Source organism: Sphaerodactylus townsendi, linkage group LG06 (assembly GCF_021028975.2).
Source record: "Sphaerodactylus townsendi isolate TG3544 linkage group LG06, MPM_Stown_v2.3, whole genome shotgun sequence".
NCBI classification, from domain to species: Eukaryota; Metazoa; Chordata; class Lepidosauria; order Squamata; family Sphaerodactylidae; genus Sphaerodactylus; species Sphaerodactylus townsendi.
Genome location: NC_059430.1, coordinates 97,199,224 through 97,217,801, shown reverse-complemented (window position 1 = coordinate 97,217,801; position 18,578 = coordinate 97,199,224). Strand labels below are relative to the sequence as shown.

General features: G+C 40.7%; 1 protein-coding gene across 3 annotated transcripts; it reads right to left on the bottom strand.

The window, feature by feature from the left end:
• Positions 1 to 282: 282 nt before the first annotated feature.
• On the bottom strand, positions 283 to 17,728 carry SFPQ (splicing factor proline and glutamine rich). 3 transcript variants are annotated; one of them, XM_048500499.1, is made up of 12 exons: positions 16,889 to 17,728; positions 14,122 to 14,310; positions 13,713 to 14,014; positions 13,490 to 13,585; positions 12,890 to 13,086; positions 12,282 to 12,366; positions 11,908 to 12,067; positions 11,646 to 11,694; positions 11,442 to 11,563; positions 3,048 to 3,091; positions 1,235 to 1,313; positions 283 to 373 (listed from the first exon to the last, which is right to left on the bottom strand). In XM_048500499.1, exons 1-10 carry the CDS (start codon positions 17,594 to 17,596, stop codon positions 3,068 to 3,070), a joined length of 1,932 nt encoding a protein of 643 aa, XP_048356456.1. In that variant the 5' UTR covers positions 17,597 to 17,728; the 3' UTR covers positions 283 to 373; positions 1,235 to 1,313; positions 3,048 to 3,067. The 3 variants fall into 3 exon arrangements, with proteins under 3 accessions (XP_048356456.1, XP_048356455.1, XP_048356454.1); XM_048500498.1 differs by having other exon boundaries at positions 3,048 to 8,860; positions 11,950 to 12,067; positions 16,889 to 17,726; XM_048500497.1 differs by having other exon boundaries at positions 3,048 to 8,860; positions 16,889 to 17,725.
• Positions 17,729 to 18,578: the final 850 nt, after the last annotated feature.

Genomic DNA, 18,578 nt, shown 5'->3' with positions numbered 1-18,578 from the left:
CGCTCCCCCTCTCCTCTCTGAGAGCCACAACTGCATTTACTACTGGCTATATGCCACTGAATTCTACTTGAAGTAAGATCTTAAACATGCTTTTATTCAATTACAGCTGAGAACAGTCATCAAAAGGAATAGCCAAAGGCTTACAATTTCAGACAGTTAGACAACTTGCTTCAAAGCAGCTGTGGTACCATTTCCTCCCCCGCCCCAATTTCTAGTATTTTCTAACCATTTCTATTTATTAGAGCATTGTGAGTGCTTTCAAAAGAACAGAAAAGTCATTGCTTCAAGGTTTCTTAATTTATTAAACATGTTGTTTCTGGACACTTCTTCTGAGTCCCTGGACACTTCTTCTGTATTCAAGATCAGCTTCTTCCTGCAGAAATAAATTACAAACTTTACTAATACTACTAAGAAAACAATATGCATGTATCGGTTGCAAGAATATGAATAAGTGAATTTGCTCTCTCTACATTTATGTGCAGGAACGGAATTTCACATAGATTTTAAATGTAAATCAGAACCATCCTTTGCTTTTACTATACTGTATATAAGAAAAACTGCTAATGCATTACTAAATATTACTATTTGTGCTGTCATTTGTATTTAATCCTTTGAATTTCCCACCAGCTCTACTGAGGCTACAAAAAAAAATCTTGTTTGAGCTTTGGCCGCTGATATTGCGTGTCTGAAACTTAAGTCATACAACTAATATGTAAAGGCCTGTCTTTTAAAATACTTATTACTATTACCAAATAAACTTAGGACATTGTCACTTGCAAAAACAGGTTTATTTACTTCATTCATATTACACACTTTCCTTTATATGATACTTTATTATATTCAGGGGCCAGTAACCTTTCATAACGATAACCTTTTATTCAGAGCAAATGACTAGAGATAATCAAACAAACCTCATCTGCATAACAAGAAAATGTACCACTTGAAACTGACTGAGACATTGGTTAATGATCCCTGAAGTTTTCACAACCCAAACACTGGTTGCTTCAAGTCTTTTTTTAGGAAGTATCATATACAGGGTCATAATAAACACCATACAGTAGAACCCTGTGCAACTGTTTTTGTGCACCAGCACATATCTATGCATACTTCACAGCTGGATTCTGGCAACCATCCATCACATTTTGGTTATTCTAACACTCTACTTAAGTTGTTATTAAGGAAGCAATTTGCCAGACTCAGAGCTAACCTAAAAACAAGTCAATTTGCTACTTACATGTTGACCATTCTGTCAGGTTCTCTTATTCAGCATCATTTGACAGCTGTCATCCTGAACTCTACTGGCATATGTATTCCTGGAGAAAAAAAAATACATGAATTACTAAAAGAAAGTATGTCTCTCCCTGTTCCTTCTGAGCCCCTTTAAAAGCAACTTTTATAGTTGTAATTAGTTTAACATGCAAGAAAGCAACTACCTAAGTTGGGTTTCATTTTTGTAACTGACTATTTCATTACAAATGCTTCCTATCAAAGAAAATTCATTAAGAAATTAATCAAATCAAAACCAATTTATAAAATGTGGTATGTCTTCATAACCCACCCTGTAGATAGCATTCAACAATGTAACCTACACTGGTTTCTGCAAAACTTTAAAAAATTCCACCAATACAGAGTTAGTATGTTTCAATTTTTACTAAATACCTGTCTTTTAACTTCTATGGCTTCCTAATGATTATTGGTTACATTTCCAAGTTGTGTCAAGACAACATTTGCGACTCTAGAAAAATGGGTTGGGGTAGAGGGGAATAAAATCAATACCCCTTAAAAGTGTATTGCTTATTTTACAAATATAACCTAGTAAAACCACCAATGAGATTTCTCTTCAGCTTAATACATTTGCAACAGCTTAAGACCTGAAATCAACTCAATATGATTTTTTCTTTCTTGGAAGCAGAACTCCACTCAAAGGCCAAGTATACAAGTTACCTTTCAATATCTGGCTGAAATTAATCAAGCACTAATAGCCACGTCAGCACTAATAGCCACTTTTGCCGTGTTATAACAGGACTGTTCCACCTGGCTTCCAGAAGAAAGTGTGCCTTTATAGGTACACAAGTTCCCTTGAATCTCAACAAAGGCTCCATATACAAGACTGTAACATTCAACCAAACCATGCTTGTGCTTCAAAATGTGCTTCCCTTGGCATGATGAGCTACCAACATAAATGCCATGGGTTTCCAGGCTGTGTGGCCATGGTCTGGTAGATCTTTTTCCTAACTTTTCGCCTGCATCTGTGGCTGACATCTTCAGAGGTGTATCAGAGAGAGATGTCTGTTACAGTGTCCAGTGAGAAGGGAATGTTTAGTGGGGTATATATTGTCCATGTCCCAGGGTGGAATCAGTAAGTGTTTGGGTGGAACTTGCTATGCATAGGTGTGGTTAACTGCATTGTATTGCTGATGAGGTTTTCAATCCATTAACATTTGCATTCCCGGCAGTGGCAACAGTATTAGTGAATGCAAATCCTGTGTCTGAGTATAGTCCGTTGTCCATGAACCTAGCATGCCCTCGGCCTTTGCATGCCAAGCATCTCTCTGCGGCAAGGGATGCAGTTAACTAAGTGGTTCTCAACCTGTGGGTCGGGACCCCTGTGGGGGTCGAATGACCCTTTCACAGGGGTTGCCTAAGACTCTCTGCATCGGTGTTCTCCATCTGTAAAATAGATTAAATGTTAGGGTTGGGGGTCACTACAACATGAGGAACTGTATTAAAGGATTGCGGCATTAGGAAGGTTGAGAACCACTGAGTTAACTACACCTTTGCATAGCAAGTATATTTTGAGCTGTTCAGTGTAAATTTCACATAAACTCTGCAGGGCTGTGGATCTCTGTGGCAAGGGATGAAGTTGTTTTGATGTTTATATACAAATATAAGGTAGACACACACACACGCAATACACAAAGGTTCTTGTTATGGAATCAATATCATCATACATATATAGGACATCAATAACTTGTTATTTCTTCCTAAATGCTAGGATTTAATGTTATCACATTCATCTAACACACTATTGCCAGTGTGATTCTTACCTCGTGTAGCAGCTACGGTTTCATCCAGCAGGCATTACCTTCACCTAAAGAATAAGAAATGATGTTAGTAGGTAAACACATGCAGCCAAGTTTCTGAAAATGAATATATTTAAGCAAAAAATAATAATATTTAATCTACATACTGGTAAACTGAGGGGAATTTATAAATTATATCAACACAAATCATTGGGAAGTAGGGGGCACAAGTTGAACCTGATTTTTTTCCAGAGACTGGAACACAGGATAGTGAGCAATCAAGCTAGTCTTAAATTGTTTCTTAATCCTTAACTGCCAACCTAGCATCAGGATACTTGCAGCCAGAGGTATGATACCCCTTCTGTTCATATGCAAAGCCAATTACTTGGCTGCTTTGCTGTACTGCTGCTGTTCATCCATCCTCCCATCCCTTCCCCTCCCATGAAGCAAATCATCTTTGGTACTAGTTGAAAGCCAGTCCAAACACCCTCTGAACTCTTCACAATACAGATAAGAGTTTGAATTTATTCAGTTTTCTACCACCTTACTTTTCATGCTGCTGCCCCTCTATTCCCCATGTCTCCTTTCCTCACAGCCTCATTAAGGGCATACAGTGGGTGAAAATGCAAATTTTTCCACTGCCAACTCTTTAACTGCCCTTAAAAAGGTAAAAGACGCTACCGAGCCAGCCAATGTTCCCGTTTCCTCAAGTCCACATCTTGACTTGATTCTTTTGCGAAGCAAAAAGGAACACATTTTAGGATATAGCAACAGAAAGGTTTTTTGCCCCATCACTAGCTAATTCACTTGCAGCCAACCCTTCCCACATTTCAGTGCTGATGTTCAATGCCATTAGATATCAGATGGGGATTTGTATACACCATCATGAGCTTCCACAGGCATGCCAATGTAGAAATCCTTCTCTAATTGCAATGACAGAGTGGGAGAAGGCCAATCCTCCAATTCCGCATCTGCCTCCCACCCCACCCCTTACAACATTTACTTAACCCCAACAACTGGCATAAAGACAGATCTGCAACTGACCTGGTGATTCCAACCTTGCTAGCTGTGACGGTGGAAAACAACCAATGGTCCAAACAAACCTAAAAAAGTACAGTCTCTTCATGGTGAGCTTTGTTTAGAATAAGTGACCACAGGCTGCCCTGACATCCAGGCAGAAAATGGCAGGCTTTCAACCTCCTTGTTGTTCAAGCAGCCTTTAATTATTGTTTGGTGGGGAAACTACAGTCAATAGCAGCCTTGCAAACAGTACAGTAAAACCTCCCTCCCCCCAAAAGGGTATAAGTGCTTCTCTCCTGACAGCACCAGTTATCAGAACTGAGGGCCTAGCCCATTACGCATTATGTATTCTGGCATCACACTTCTGAGTTTCTGAAACCAGCTTTTGCAAGCAATCAAAATCATAGAACTAGATGGGGAAAAGGTAAAAAATGGAACACAATGCAAGCACTTTCAGTTGTTTCTCATGCCACTTACACACAGTGGTATCTTGAACAGACAAGGGTTTTTATTTTACTGTTTGTCCTTGCAGTTAAATATGTAGCCCCAAGGCCCAACTCACCTGTTCTCAATGAGATACTAATTCCAATTACATACAGAACAAATTTATTGATCTCACACACATTCAGCAACTCCTTAGCATACTACACAGAACTGAATTGGCACACTTGCAACCCAATTAAATAGCACCCATACTGCCATTTTGTTTATTTTAAGAATGAGCTTTAACTTAGTGGCAGTACTTTATTAAAGCTCTAGTGACAGAGGCATTACTACTCTGGTCCACATGGACAGGATTTTAAAGTTACTTTTCAAGCTTCAAGACAAAGAGAACTGACTGGCTAATCCAGTCTGAGAACTGGTTGTTGATAAGAAATCAACTATTGAAACCTGCTCATTATTAAGTCTTTTTTCTTAAGATACAGCACCCAGCTTTGACAAAGCACTCTTCAGACCTAAATATACACAGTAAATGTTACTACACAAACAGAACAAGCCTTCCCCACTGAACCAGGTTTCTTGTGCTTTGGCCAAGAACCGTATCTATAAAAAACCCTTTTAAGACAGCAGACTCCACTAACTAGCGCCACAAAGCCAAGACCTGGAGAGCAATAAGCACTATGTATGCAATCCCATCACGTATTTTCAGCACAAATGCCCCTTTTGACAACATATATATGAAAAATAAAAATTGGGAATACTCCACTCTTCAGTGCATCACATGAACACAAAGCTGCGTTATACTGAATCAGACCGTTGGTCACCACTGGACCATGTTGTCCGCTCAGATTGCCAGCAGCATCCCAGGTTCTCAGGCAGAGGTCGAGGTCTCTCACGTCACCTGCTACCTGAACTTTTAATGGGAGGTTAGGGATCGATCCCAGGACCTTCTACAAGCCAAGCAGATGCTCTTAGCCATGGCCCCTTCCCCTATCATTCAACACATCGTTTAACAGCCAACATCCCACCACCCAAACATATCACGTAACTGATCACTAAAGTTACAAGTTCTATTTCCTAACTCCCAAGTACAGCAACCATATATTGCCCAGGAAATATTTACTAATGCTTAGCCAAGAAAGGGCTGCAATTGACTTTCGCCGTAAGAGTCTAGTATGCATCAAACACAGTACTTATAAAGTATGACCCAACAGCACCTTTGGATTAGTTGAAATGATTCACAGACTCCCTTGCCCTTCCCACAAAGCTCTAACAAGATGTCTTTGCACATAGCAACGATGGAAACAAGTCATATACACGAAGAAATCACGGGTCTGAGGCATTGATCTGAACATCACAGTTAGCTTGCCTACTGCTGACTGCAAGTTATGCCTCAAATCTAAGTAGTATCATAATATCACACAGTAGTACAAGTAGTGCTGCACTGAAATTCCACAGTCAGAAGGGTGATGCCAGAGTACCCCCACAGCAAGGTTACACAGAAAGTCACCAAGTTAATTATAGTGCTTTTTACCTACCTGTAATGCAGGCGACAATGAGAATCTTGGAGCAAGCAGGAATACTACATCCGGGTCCTAATGTCCACTGTCACTTGTGGTACTACGTTCCTCACAGTTATGCACTGCGGAAATGCTGTCTAAGTGCTGTTACGTAGCAGGCCACTACTTTTAAAGAGTGTCAAATTGCAGTCTCAAAACTCCAGCAAAAATGCCGCCACAAGTGGTTGCCAAGGAGATGCCAAGAACTTTTTAAACAAAGATACCACAAAATACGCACAGAAACAGAAATTCATCTTTTCATTATCAATGATAAGGATGTGTTCATAGCATGCTAATGGGTTTCCAGGGAACACAAATGGGGAAATATGGGGAAATCTTGGGATCTGTTATTGAATCCCTTTTTTAGATGGGACCAGAGCAGCTTAACAGGCAGGTCGATATGAAATACTGCTCAAATTTTAGGCCTACAGAGGCCTAAACTCTTAGAACACAATGGAGAGGGAGAGCTTCTAACTAAATGGAACATACAATTCAGGGACAACTCAAACTGAGGCATCAGGATCAGAAAACTTGTAACCCATCCTGATTTTAACATGTACTCCAAGTCAGTCTACAAGTATTTTCAAAGGTGGAGATGACAACAGCAGTGATCAGATAAGAGTCTGCTGAAACTCTCATGACTTCTTCCTGCTTCAAAGTCAATTTTAGGAATAACATAGTGAGATGAACCTTAGGAAGGTAACGTGACCATCAGCCTCCTTCACTCTTCAAAGTTAAAATACTACAAAAAGAGCAATGTTTAGGATATGTGCCAGCATCCTAAGGAAAAATGGCATGTAATCTGAAAAATAAACTGAAAATTAGTGCCCATGTGCAGATGCTCCACCCAGCCAGTTCAGAATGCCCAGTGATGGGTGTTCAAAGAACACCACTTAGAAAATGATCTGAAGTGTATGTCCCTAAATACCATGCAAGTGCAACTCAGCTTCCAATTTCACTGCATTGCATAGAAAGGCTTCTCTAAATTGGTATCCAATGCCAAGAACTGTGTTCTTCTTACAGTTCAAATAGCAGCTGGTTTTGTATCTAACCTATATGGTTCAGGGAAATGTACCTCAAATCCAACTACAACACTAAATTAAGAGACCATTATCCATCAACCTTGTCCATCAACAGCAGCATTCTTGCATTTAAACATTTCACTTAGCACATAGCTTCATGCCAATAGTTGTATGGCCAACATAGTAGATGATGGCACCAAAGCTTTTGGCACACAAATTGAGCAATTCAGATAGTCCATTCTTCCCCAAAACAGAAAGGAATAGGTGTTAAAAGCTATAGAATACACAGAAGTGTTGAAAGAAAATACGCCTAGAATTCATTGCATAGACATGTCTCCAAGCAGGTTGATTTTCCTTTCATCAACCCAGAGTGCACTGTTACCCTGGGAAACTGTGCTCCCAGCATTCTCAGGTGCAATCAATGTACAGCATCAAGGATAACTTTCAGTCTTTTTTTTTAAAATGATGAGTTTCAAACCCTCCACCAAATTCAATGCAAGTTTATTTGTGATATATAGTCCTACCAACAAAGTTCCAATTTTAGTTATAGTCTGGCTCCCAAGAGGCAAGTTCACCTGGTAAGCTATTACTACTGTGCAAGACACTACATTATACTTTTTTATCATAACCCTGTAGTTTCAAAAGGATACTTTCATTGCTGCGCTCCAGCTTCCAAACGACACCAGTTATAAAATATGAGTACCCACCTATACTCGGCATTTCAGCCAAGCCATTCTGGTTACATTTTAAACTTAACCCTACATGCTCAATCATGTTATGGGAATCTCATGCTGAACAATCCTTTAAATGACTACTCAACAGAACCCATGCTTTGATTTACTGAACATGAAATGGAGAGGCTATCAAGACCCCAACAAGGAATCCTTATGAGTAACCTGCCGAACACATTATCTTCCTCCAGTCTTTCTTTCACTACAGGGTTGAGTTCTAACTCATTGTGAGACTGCATCATTTGACAGTTAGATCAATGTGCCATTTCACAATGAAAGCACCACACCATTCCCTGGGTTTTTTTTTACCTGCGGGCAATTAAAGCCCTAAGTACCTAAAAATCAAAATCAATCACTGGCTGTGTTTCAACTTTTGGACAATTCATACTACAGGAATATCTATAGGGGTGAGACTATGCCAGTATGTGTCTTCTCCCATAAAGTCTATACCATGCCTCAATATTTCATGTTAGAAAGCCAGATGTTTTGTAGCACAGTGGTTTTTGGCTATAGAGGATGCCAGAAACGTGGTTTCTATTCCAACCACCACACTTTATGTTGGAGAGTAACAGCATCTTTGCCTTGCATTTCTGAAACTGTGAACGGCAAGTTTATGATTAAGAATCATTGCTACATTTAATCTATTTATTTTAAGCACAGTAAAAAAAGTTTACACGTGGGTATTCAAATGGCACACAGTACACTGCCATTAAGGTAGGGATGTTATACATCAAAAAAGCTAAGTTTTTAACACTGCATTACATAATTAGATTTTCTTCTTGCCCAGATCACTTACAAATCCTAAGTAATTAAGTTTCTAACATCCATAAAAACGTAGCTTTCTTACTAAAATGCAAGAATTAAAAAAAAGTAGTGTCTAAACAAGACCAACAAAACAAACTGGAATGAAAATCTACAAGTTACATCTAAAATCGGGGCTTTTTGTTTGGGCCTTCATATTCTTCTCTCCCTCTCCCATAAGCTGCTGGAGTTCCAGGTCCCATTCCTCTCGGGCCCTGGCCACCTACAGGCCCTGCACCACCCTGCCCAAATCGCTCAGGGCGCTATTGGAACAGTATTTTAACAGTTCATTATGTGTAGTTGATGTCCATGTGTGTTAAGTATATATTTTAGAAGGTTCCGTAGTCAACGTTCGTCGATACAATCACCATTGAGACGATCCACAGGTACCGGGAACATAGAAAGGAAAAAAGGGTAATTTAATAATTAGTTGATTTTAATACATGCCTTGAGGTATGTTCCCAACTTGATCCATTCTCAAATACCTGTTTCAGCAAACAGGCATTCCCTGAAGTGCTAAAAATGCAAGCATTAGTTTAGGCTTGAACCAAGAATCCTCTCAAAAGGAATTCTATTGCTCTGCCACAATTACTTCTCTGTACTACAGTGCAAAGTTTTCTAACAAGGCCCAAGTAAGCTCAGTTAAGTCTAAGCTTTGGAAGGCCAGGTTCAACTTACTGCAATTCAAGTATATCTTGGTTAAAGCAGATGCCTACTCACCAGTTAAACGTACAAGACTTGTCTCATTTGTGAGGACTTAAGATTATGATCTGCTCATTTAAAGTACAAAAAATTTGAGAGCAAAGACAAAGTAAGAAAGGACAAGGAATGAGTAATCACAGATTTACCTATCCCAGACAAAACAAGGATGAAGTGCTTGCACAAAGTTGTGCTTTTAGTTTCATTTCATACTAAAGAGCCCTTTGGGGCCCCCCAATGGATCATGAAGTTTTGCAAAAAGCCCACTACAACTTTTGCAGCTGCCAAATTATTACAGAAGGTTGCCACACACTCATAAAAATTGAACAAGACTGCAACAGAGCACACTTCTGTTAAGCTTGCCATTTTATCTGCTGTACTTTCTGTTACTGAACTATTAGGAACGAAGTAGAGTGATGGCCAGGAAATTTTTCATGTTGTACCAGTGCTCCAAGGTCAGCCTAAAACTAGTCTTGTATCAAGAGGCTTTCAAATTCACAACAGCTTCCTACAAAGCCAATTCACTCAGTATACTTTCTTAACAGGCAGGCTCCATGTTTGAATGAGTCCCTGAACCAGATACACATACAGAAGTACTATGTAAATGGCTCACACCCAGTTTTCTCCACACTGGTCCTATGAATCAAAATCTAAATTCTGAAGGGTTGCAATCATGAAATCACTGATGAACCAGCTGCATGCCTAAGCCACCCATTTGCAAAGGTATCCAATTCTGGGAGTCAACAAAAGTACATATTTCCTAGTGTGTGAACAAGCATCATGGTCAGATTTCCTCCAGCAAATGGTTACAGTTAAAACTTCCAATTTAAACTCCCAAAGACTTCTAAACATACGAGTTAACATTATTTTAGCAGTGAGCTGATACTTCTACATGCAGAGCACTATCACTTGGAACTTCAAGGGGCTGAGTTTCAGTAGCCCAAATTCCAAGCAATGCTGGCTTTCAAAAATGCTCTTTATGTACTGTGAGTTTTGAAAATATATGCATTTGGGAGTTACCACACTGCCCATTTCATTAATGATTTATGACTAAAGTACAGGGTCATTCAGCCAAGGGCACCATCTCGAAAATTAGTATCCAGGAAGCATTTTATTTGTTGCTAGGAAATAAGTAGTGCTTGAGAGGTATAAGTAGCTCGTTTTAAATAGGAAAGGCTCAATGAAAAATTAGCCTTACCATGCCAAGCCTGGCCGTGATTTGGATCTATGTTAAGAGTGCACCCACCAGACCACCACTGATTACATTTGGATTGCAAAAGAGATTTGCCAGTTATCAGCACTGCTGCAATGCCACTGCATTACTCCAAGCAGGTTCAGAGACCATGCCACACACCTATAGCGTGGATACAGGTATCTCCAAATCCTACATATACAGGGGTTAGGAAATAAGATAATTTTAACAGCACTTCAACATCGTGACCAACAAAGTATATGTTTAGTCCTTTGACAGTCAAGTGACTTGATCAAGGAATACAGAACATTAAGAACCTGCCTAAGAGTTAAAGTTACTTCTTTAATCTTCACAGGCAAACTCCAACGTATACAATATAGTACACTGGCTTGCCACTGACATACTCACAATTATCTACCTGTGACTAAATTCACTGAATTACCAACAAGTACAGTTACAGGCTTCAGAAAGTGCCTTGATCTAATAACTGGGCCTAAAAGAGTGCTTCCATCTATTTTATCAGTCTTTGGTTTTCATTTCTATGCAAAATTAACTCAAGTGTAGAAAGTTAAAAGCAACAACAGAAACACTTCAGCTCATTTAGCTAACTACAAAGCCCATGTATTTTTCCAAACACATTATCTTTTCCCCCAGAACATCACAAGGTTTGCCAGAGTTCCTTCCAAGCTTAACTGAAGAACTCCAATCCCAGCTGGCCGCAGAAAGAATACTATTATCCATAGCAAAAGAGTTTGAGCAAACCCATTAACCATCATGGCAAAGACTAGGCTCCCTTTTATATTGCCCAAAATGTCCAAGCAACTGCACTATTCATAGTGATGGCTGAGAGGGATGCCTAACTCAAAGAGTGTACATCGTCTGGCAGAAAGAGTAATTTTACAGTTGCAAAATTTGTTGGATTATTGATATAAAGCTGCTACAGGATACATTACCATGTCACTTCCCATCATAGAACCACTCATAGATGCTTGTCCAACTGCAGGACTGGTTTCATAGCCGAGGCCAGTGCCACCTCCTAAAGGTGGGAATTTCTGAGTTGCTGTAGCATAGGGATCTACAAAAACAAACACCAGTGGTTACCTAGAGAATTAACACCACCACTTGAACACAAAAAAAAAAACACATGAAATACATACCTCCCATGTTCATTGAACTGGTGCCTCCCATTCTCATATCCCTCTCCCTCTGCAAAAAAAAAGCAAAGGTGCAGTTTTAAAACATGTAAATTGCTTACACTAAAATAGCGATAACTACAGAAAACACTGTACAAACTTGAAAATAATTCACAATGCCCACACATTCATTTGAATATGGAACAAAACTGGAAAAAATACAGAATTCCAACATAAGTCAAGGACATATTCTGAATTCCTAGTGATCAGCATTAAATGCAGGCACCTGAGTAACTAGATTATTGGGATTCTTCCAGTCCTGACTTACGGGGTCCATATAACCCATTCTACTATAACTTTCTTCTCTCTGCCTTCTCATTTGCTCTTCCATCTCACGTTGGCGGAGCATCATCTCCTCTTCTCGTCTACGGCGCTCTTCTTCCTGCCTGAACAAATCACATTGCCAATTAGATTTCAAAGTACCACTGACTTCTGAAGATTATATGCACTTGTTAGTGTTTTCTGAAGAACAGTTTTCTGCTGAGATCTTTAACTGACTAATTATATCTGATATATGATGCTCAAGACCATAATTAGATAAACATGGGCTAAAGCAGCACTCAATAAGAAGTCTGGGCATAAATATTAACTAAAAGTTACCTCAGTTGCATTTCTTTCCGTTTCTGCATCTCTTGATTGTGCAGTTCTTCCATACGCCTCAATTCTTCCTGTCGCCTCATCAAATCTGTGGGGGGAAAACTATTATTTCAAGTGTCTTAAGAATCATCATTTAAAATCCAATACTGAAGTTACATATCCATTACCTAAAACCAGACCCAAAACCATTGAAATTCTGTACCTAGAATTTGATAAAGATTTATTCATATCACAGAGCTCACAAAAAGATAGTATCAACAGTGAAATCCTGTACATACTAAGTGATTGACTGCCACAATTATTTGTAAACATCCACAGATGCATCAGAGTTTCATAATCATTTTGCTTAGACATGGCAAATCAGCAACCATTTGCAACAACTTGTAGACAGAGTGGCTGAAGAATGGTCACTCTTGGAGAACAACATTAAGTTAATAATTCAATTTAAAGAATTAACATGAAAATTTTCTTTGCAGCACAAGCATATTTGAAAGAAGAATGGCAAAAGAAGAATGGAAATATGGAAACACTGGTACAAGTTGCAGTGGGGGAATTGGTAGAGTGACCAAACGGCATAAGGATTAACCAGCTAAAAATCTATCATCACATACCTTGACGCAAGAGGTTTGCCTGATGCTCATGATAGGCATCCTCCATTTCACTTTCAAGTTTGTCCTTGGCATCTTTCATATTTTTCTCCACCTGATCTCTCTGCTGTTTCTCCATTTCATCCAGTGACTTCCACCGCTGAGAATATTCATACTCAAAACTTCCAGGTTGTGCAAAGCGTGGAGGTGTTTCTCTCTCCCTAAAAAATCCAGCATAAACAGCTCAAAAAATCATTTAGCACAAATATTATGCCAAGACATCACCAGCAACATTAATCAAAGAACGTATGAAGCCTTAACAATTTATGTAGCATACAAGTATATACGGGTATACAATAACACAAAATTAAAGAATCCAAAATCTACAGAACACTATTACTAAGCACTTTACTTACGGGCCACTAACTTATCTTTCCTTATTACACTGGGATTTTAATATATCCACAATATAAAGCATAACACATGGCATATCAACACCATATAATATAAAGTATAACACTTTAGTTAGCCAAGTGACACACTTAAAACAAAAAATGCAACACCTTCAAGTTGCCAATGAAGTTTAAGCTGCCATGCTGATCAGAGAAGTATAAATGTGCTTACTTCTGATACATTGGATTCTTCTGAGCTAGTTTCTCTGGAAGCCCATCTTCATCATCCAGTTGCTCTAGTGGTTCCACAATAACTGGCCTGGGAGTACTAAAAAACACAAAATACCACTCACTTCAACTCATGGCTTACAAATACAATATTTTCCACTTTAAAACTTTCTAACTCCCACGTGTTAACAACCAAGAGAACATGGTTAAATTGTTGATCTACTCACGTTGTCAACAGAAACACTCCTTCAGAACAGCGTTCAAAAGCTTTCCGTGCTGCAGGCTTGGATGCAAATTCAACAATTCCTTTTCCGATTGATCTACCACGATCATCAACAATTACAATTGCTCTTTCGATTGGGCCAAACTGAGAGAAAGCTTCCTCCAGAAGTTCATTGGATACATATGGGGAAAGATTTCGTATAGACAGTGCAGCAGCATGAGTGGCAAAACGCACACGAAGCTGCCTTCCTCTCATAGGGGTGTCATCAAGTTCAGCTTTTGCAATTTCAGCCAGAGCTCGGGATTCCTGCAAGTTTCCCAACAATGAAACTGTTAAGTGCTGAAATTGAGAGATTTACATAGGCCTAAGCAACAATAACAACTTCTATTAAAAATATACTGAACAATTATTACCAGTTTAATAAATCCAAATCCTTTTCCTTTGTTGATGAAGACTTCACCAGGTTCACCATATTTAGCAAATAACCTCTTAAACTCCTCCTCAGTGATATCAGCAGGCAAATTCCCAACAAAAAGACGACAACGCTGAGTATAGGTCTTCTCTCCAGGGCGTCTCAAAAGTGACAAATTGGCTTTAAAACCCTAAAAACAAATTAAAGATGGATGTAAATTCCTAGACTGGACAGCTAGGAGCTATGGAGCAAAAAAAAAAAAAAAAAGGAGACATTTACCAAATAGAAATCAATTCTGGAGGATACTACAAACCTAAATGAATTACTTGCCTTTTTCCAAATACACTGTATTTACACATATGTAGTAATTGCTAAAATAATCAGTCTCTCTTGTAAAAATGACACTCAACAATTTTACAGGTACACAGTTTAGCCTGTCTTTCCACTACCTCAAATTCATTTACACCATGAATCATATTTAGACACCACTTGAAATCTCCTCTACATGTGCCTCTCTTTAAAAAATTGAAAGGTACTGTATTTGCCTGCTATGAACATGTATTTCCATAGCAAATACAGTATAATCTTTCAAAAAACTGCTATTTTCTATGTTTAGCTTTTTAAGCCCCATGTAGTACAACTGTTTCCAATTCTTTTTTCTTTGAGTAATAAGTTTATTTACATAAACTTCTGAGTAGACCTTTACACACATATTCATTTCTTTATCAAATGATTTGCACAACCACTCCAACCTGCATATTCCACAATCACAAATTCCACAAATCAAGTTTTCTGTTCCTATCAAATAGCATTTAGAAGTTTTAATACAACCTTTTTATGCAACACTCCCACTATAATTTGCAATTCACAGGAACTTCAAGTCCGGCACTGACCTGTATCCAGTGGGTATGTTCATATGCTGCAAGATGACTGAATGACACTAAACCCACATCCTTCCCATCTGTTCCTCAAGCCTCTCTGCACAACATTGTTTTTGGCTTTTCTACAGTTTCAACAAAAAAAGGACTGCATAACAGCTGCTTTGGGAATACTAAAATAAAAAAGGTTCCACTAACTCCAAATATTGGCTTAGGAAATCAAAAATTTCCCATTTTAAAGCTTTCCAGAAGCACCATACTACTGTAGTGCCAATTAAAAATTTGCAAAACTTCTACTGAACTCTCACAAATATCAACCAATCACCAAAGTCAACTGCTCCTAAATGGATTAAACCACAACTACTGAAAAATGATAAACAGCACATCAACTACCCCAGTAGAACTCCTTAATGTTTTTGACATACCATTTCTCTCACTCACGCACTTTATAGATTTCAAATTATGTTACATCTTCATTGCTAAGTTCCAGTAACAATGTTCTATGCCTGTCTCCAAGGCTAAAAAGTCCCCTGAACCCGTCCTTGCTCTTGTTAAAAAAACTAACTGAAAAACTATCCCTCTCCCACAGACTTTAACTGCAGTCATTTCAGAACAAACTCAAGTGAATTATCTTTAAACAACAAGCTTTCCCAGACTCATTGTGGATTTACAGTATCGGGAAATGTGGAGTCAACTTTTCTAACTTAAGTCACAACTGCCTTATATCAACCATGTGGCATTTTTTCAAGGCAAGAGACATTCAGAGGTGGTCTGCCATTTCCTGCCTCCTTGTCACATCCCTGGTATTACTTGGTGGTCTCCCATCCAAATACTGACTACAGCCAATTAGGCTAGCTAGCCTATACTATCCAGGTCTGGGCTAGTCAATAAACAGAAGTCTTTTAAATTTATTAAGGCACTGCAAGTGGCTTTCATTACAACTACCTCCAAGGTTATGATTTATATGTCCATAAAATTACAGAAGAAAAGCAGTTTTGGAAATCCCACTTAACCACTCTCCCCAATTTTATGAATTCTCAGGGAGTTCAGCTTCCTTCCTTCCATATCTTGCAGCTCCTGGAGTATAGTGAATATAACATGAGGTGGAGAAGAGATAAAAAGTAATTCTCTTTTGTTTAACTTGCATATGCTTTTGCATGCATGTCCACAGAGACCTCCCTGTTTGTTTCTAGCATTAACTCCTGGGAGTGGAGAAGGTTCCCAACATTAGTTAATGTAAGAGGTAAACGTCTGTATGCGTGCTTTTGAGAAACACAGTTCATATTCTTTTGATTAGTTTCCCGAGAGCCACACAAACTTACAGAGCCCAACTGGCTCAGACAAGTGCATCGTCTCTCACACGGGGATGAACCAATTACTCTGGAGAAGCAAAAGAACTCAGCCCTTTCCCGGATTTGGTATATCCACAGGTTTAGGGACACTTCTGAATCTGCCTAACCCACTTGCAAAAACATCTATGTCATCACTATCCCGTGGCAACGAACTTTATTCTATGTGAACATATTATTCTGCCTACTTGTCAGGTACAATGCTTCACTTCGGTCTCTGGCTAGCCTGGTTTGACTGCTTTGGTAATCACAACGGGTGAAAGGGAGAACAAACCGAAGGCATTCCTTTTATGGGGTATAAAAAGCATCGTCATAAACTATCAGTCCAGAATAATAAAAGCCTGTTAAGCCGCAGACAACCGCGTGGTTCCATTCCTAATCCGCTAAATTCTCCTGCTGCCTACACCAGCCCTTCCCCCGCGCAGGCGCTCTCCGATCCGCCAATATGGCGCCGCGGAGGCGCTCGCACAGAAAGCCACGAGCCGCGCGGCCATCTTGTCCGGCGCGCGTGGCCGGGGCCTTCAAGCCAACCTTCACTCACCTCGGCATCCGACATTTTCTCCCCGCCGGGACCCTGTTGTTGTTGTTGCTGCTGTTGTTGCTGGTGCTGTTGTTGTGATGGGTGCTGATGCTGGCCTTGTCCTCCTCGCCTCTCGCCGCCGCCACGGTGCTGCCCGGGGCCTCCGCCCTTGGGGCCGCCTCCTCCTGGTTGAGGACCTCCTGGACCTCCCTTCAGGCCGCCGCCGCCGCCGCTAGGGGTCTGTCCGGGCCCTTTCTTTAAGCCCCCCTGGCTGGGACTTTGGGATGGCGGCGGCTGAGGCTGTTGTTGCGAGTCCCCGCCTCGTCCGCCGCTCTGAAGCCCTGAAGAGGCGGCGGGGGTCGAGGAGGAAGTCGGTGCAGGGACAGCGGCGGGCGGCGGTTGCGAGGCGGCCTGGTTCTGGGTTGGGCCGCCCACCGAAGGCGACGAGCTGGCTTGGGCGCTGGAGACAGACGACGAGGTCGAGGAGGAAGGCGGAGTGGAGGTCGAGGTGGGAGGCTTGGGAGGCTCTGGCTTCGGGGGACCGCCGAGGCCGCCTCCACCGCCCATATGGTGGTGCCCGCCGCGGGACTGGCCCATGCCACCCCCCATGCCGGGCGGCGGGGAACGGAAATCATGGTTCCCGGGAAGGCCTCCTCGGCCGCCGCCGCCGCCGCGTCGGTGAAAACCGCCTCCGCCGCCTCCTCGGCTGCGGAAGCGGTCTCTCGACATGGTAAAAATGGTGGCGGTTGGTAGAAAGCCGGCGTTAGAAAGCTGGGGTTTTTCGCTCCCTCAGAGCTCGACCAGGCGCAAAATGGCGACGAGCGACGTGAGAGAAAAAACGGCTTCGCCGCCGCCTTTGTCTCCCCTTTATATAGCCTCGCCCCTAAGGCGTTATGCCCGCCTCGTTTTCTTTTTTGTGCAATCGGAAGTCGTTCCTTCCGGATTGATAGAAAAACTAGTCAATCGGTTTCCGAGCTTGCGTCCCCCACGCATACCCTGCCTGACAAGAAACCAATACGACAAAGAGTGGCGGGCGCTTTAACCAATAGGTATTCGAATTGTGTGGCCAGTCTAATGTCAGAAGGCCGTTACCTTATCTCCGTCGTGATTGGATCGTTTGATCAGCAGAAGGCGTGGTTCGCCTTTGGGGCCGGCTAATCGAAGATTATGCGCATAGGGTGGGAAATCTCGCTGCATAGGGGCTCGTGGGAGTAGCTGCCCCGTGGTTTGCAATGGGTGTAGCCTAGTTTATTGTGGGTGTAATGCAGCTTTGCCAAATAGTTTCAAAATCCTGGCGATCCATTTGAAACTAAAAATATGTAAGAAATGTATTCGTTTCTACCCTTTCTTGGACTAGCAAGGAGGGTGTTTCCAGATAAATAACGAATAAATATAAATAGAATTTTATTTTCATTTTTTAAAAAAAAGCTCAACTGCAATAAGCAGTTAGAATTCTCCATAGTTTCAAGGTATTTGGAAAAGAACAGTTATCTTAAATAACAGATGTCTGAAATGCATCTCTGTAAATTGGATGTCACCAAAACAGGAGTTTGGTGCTCTCTCCTCGCCCAAGATTGATAATTTGCTTGTGGCACAGGATAGCTCTGATACCTAAGAGTTGTTCATTTACAAAAGCATAAAAGCTGGACCATGTTATTGACCTAAAAGATGTTCCATTTGACGTGGAGGTTCACTGCCTGATGATAAGGAA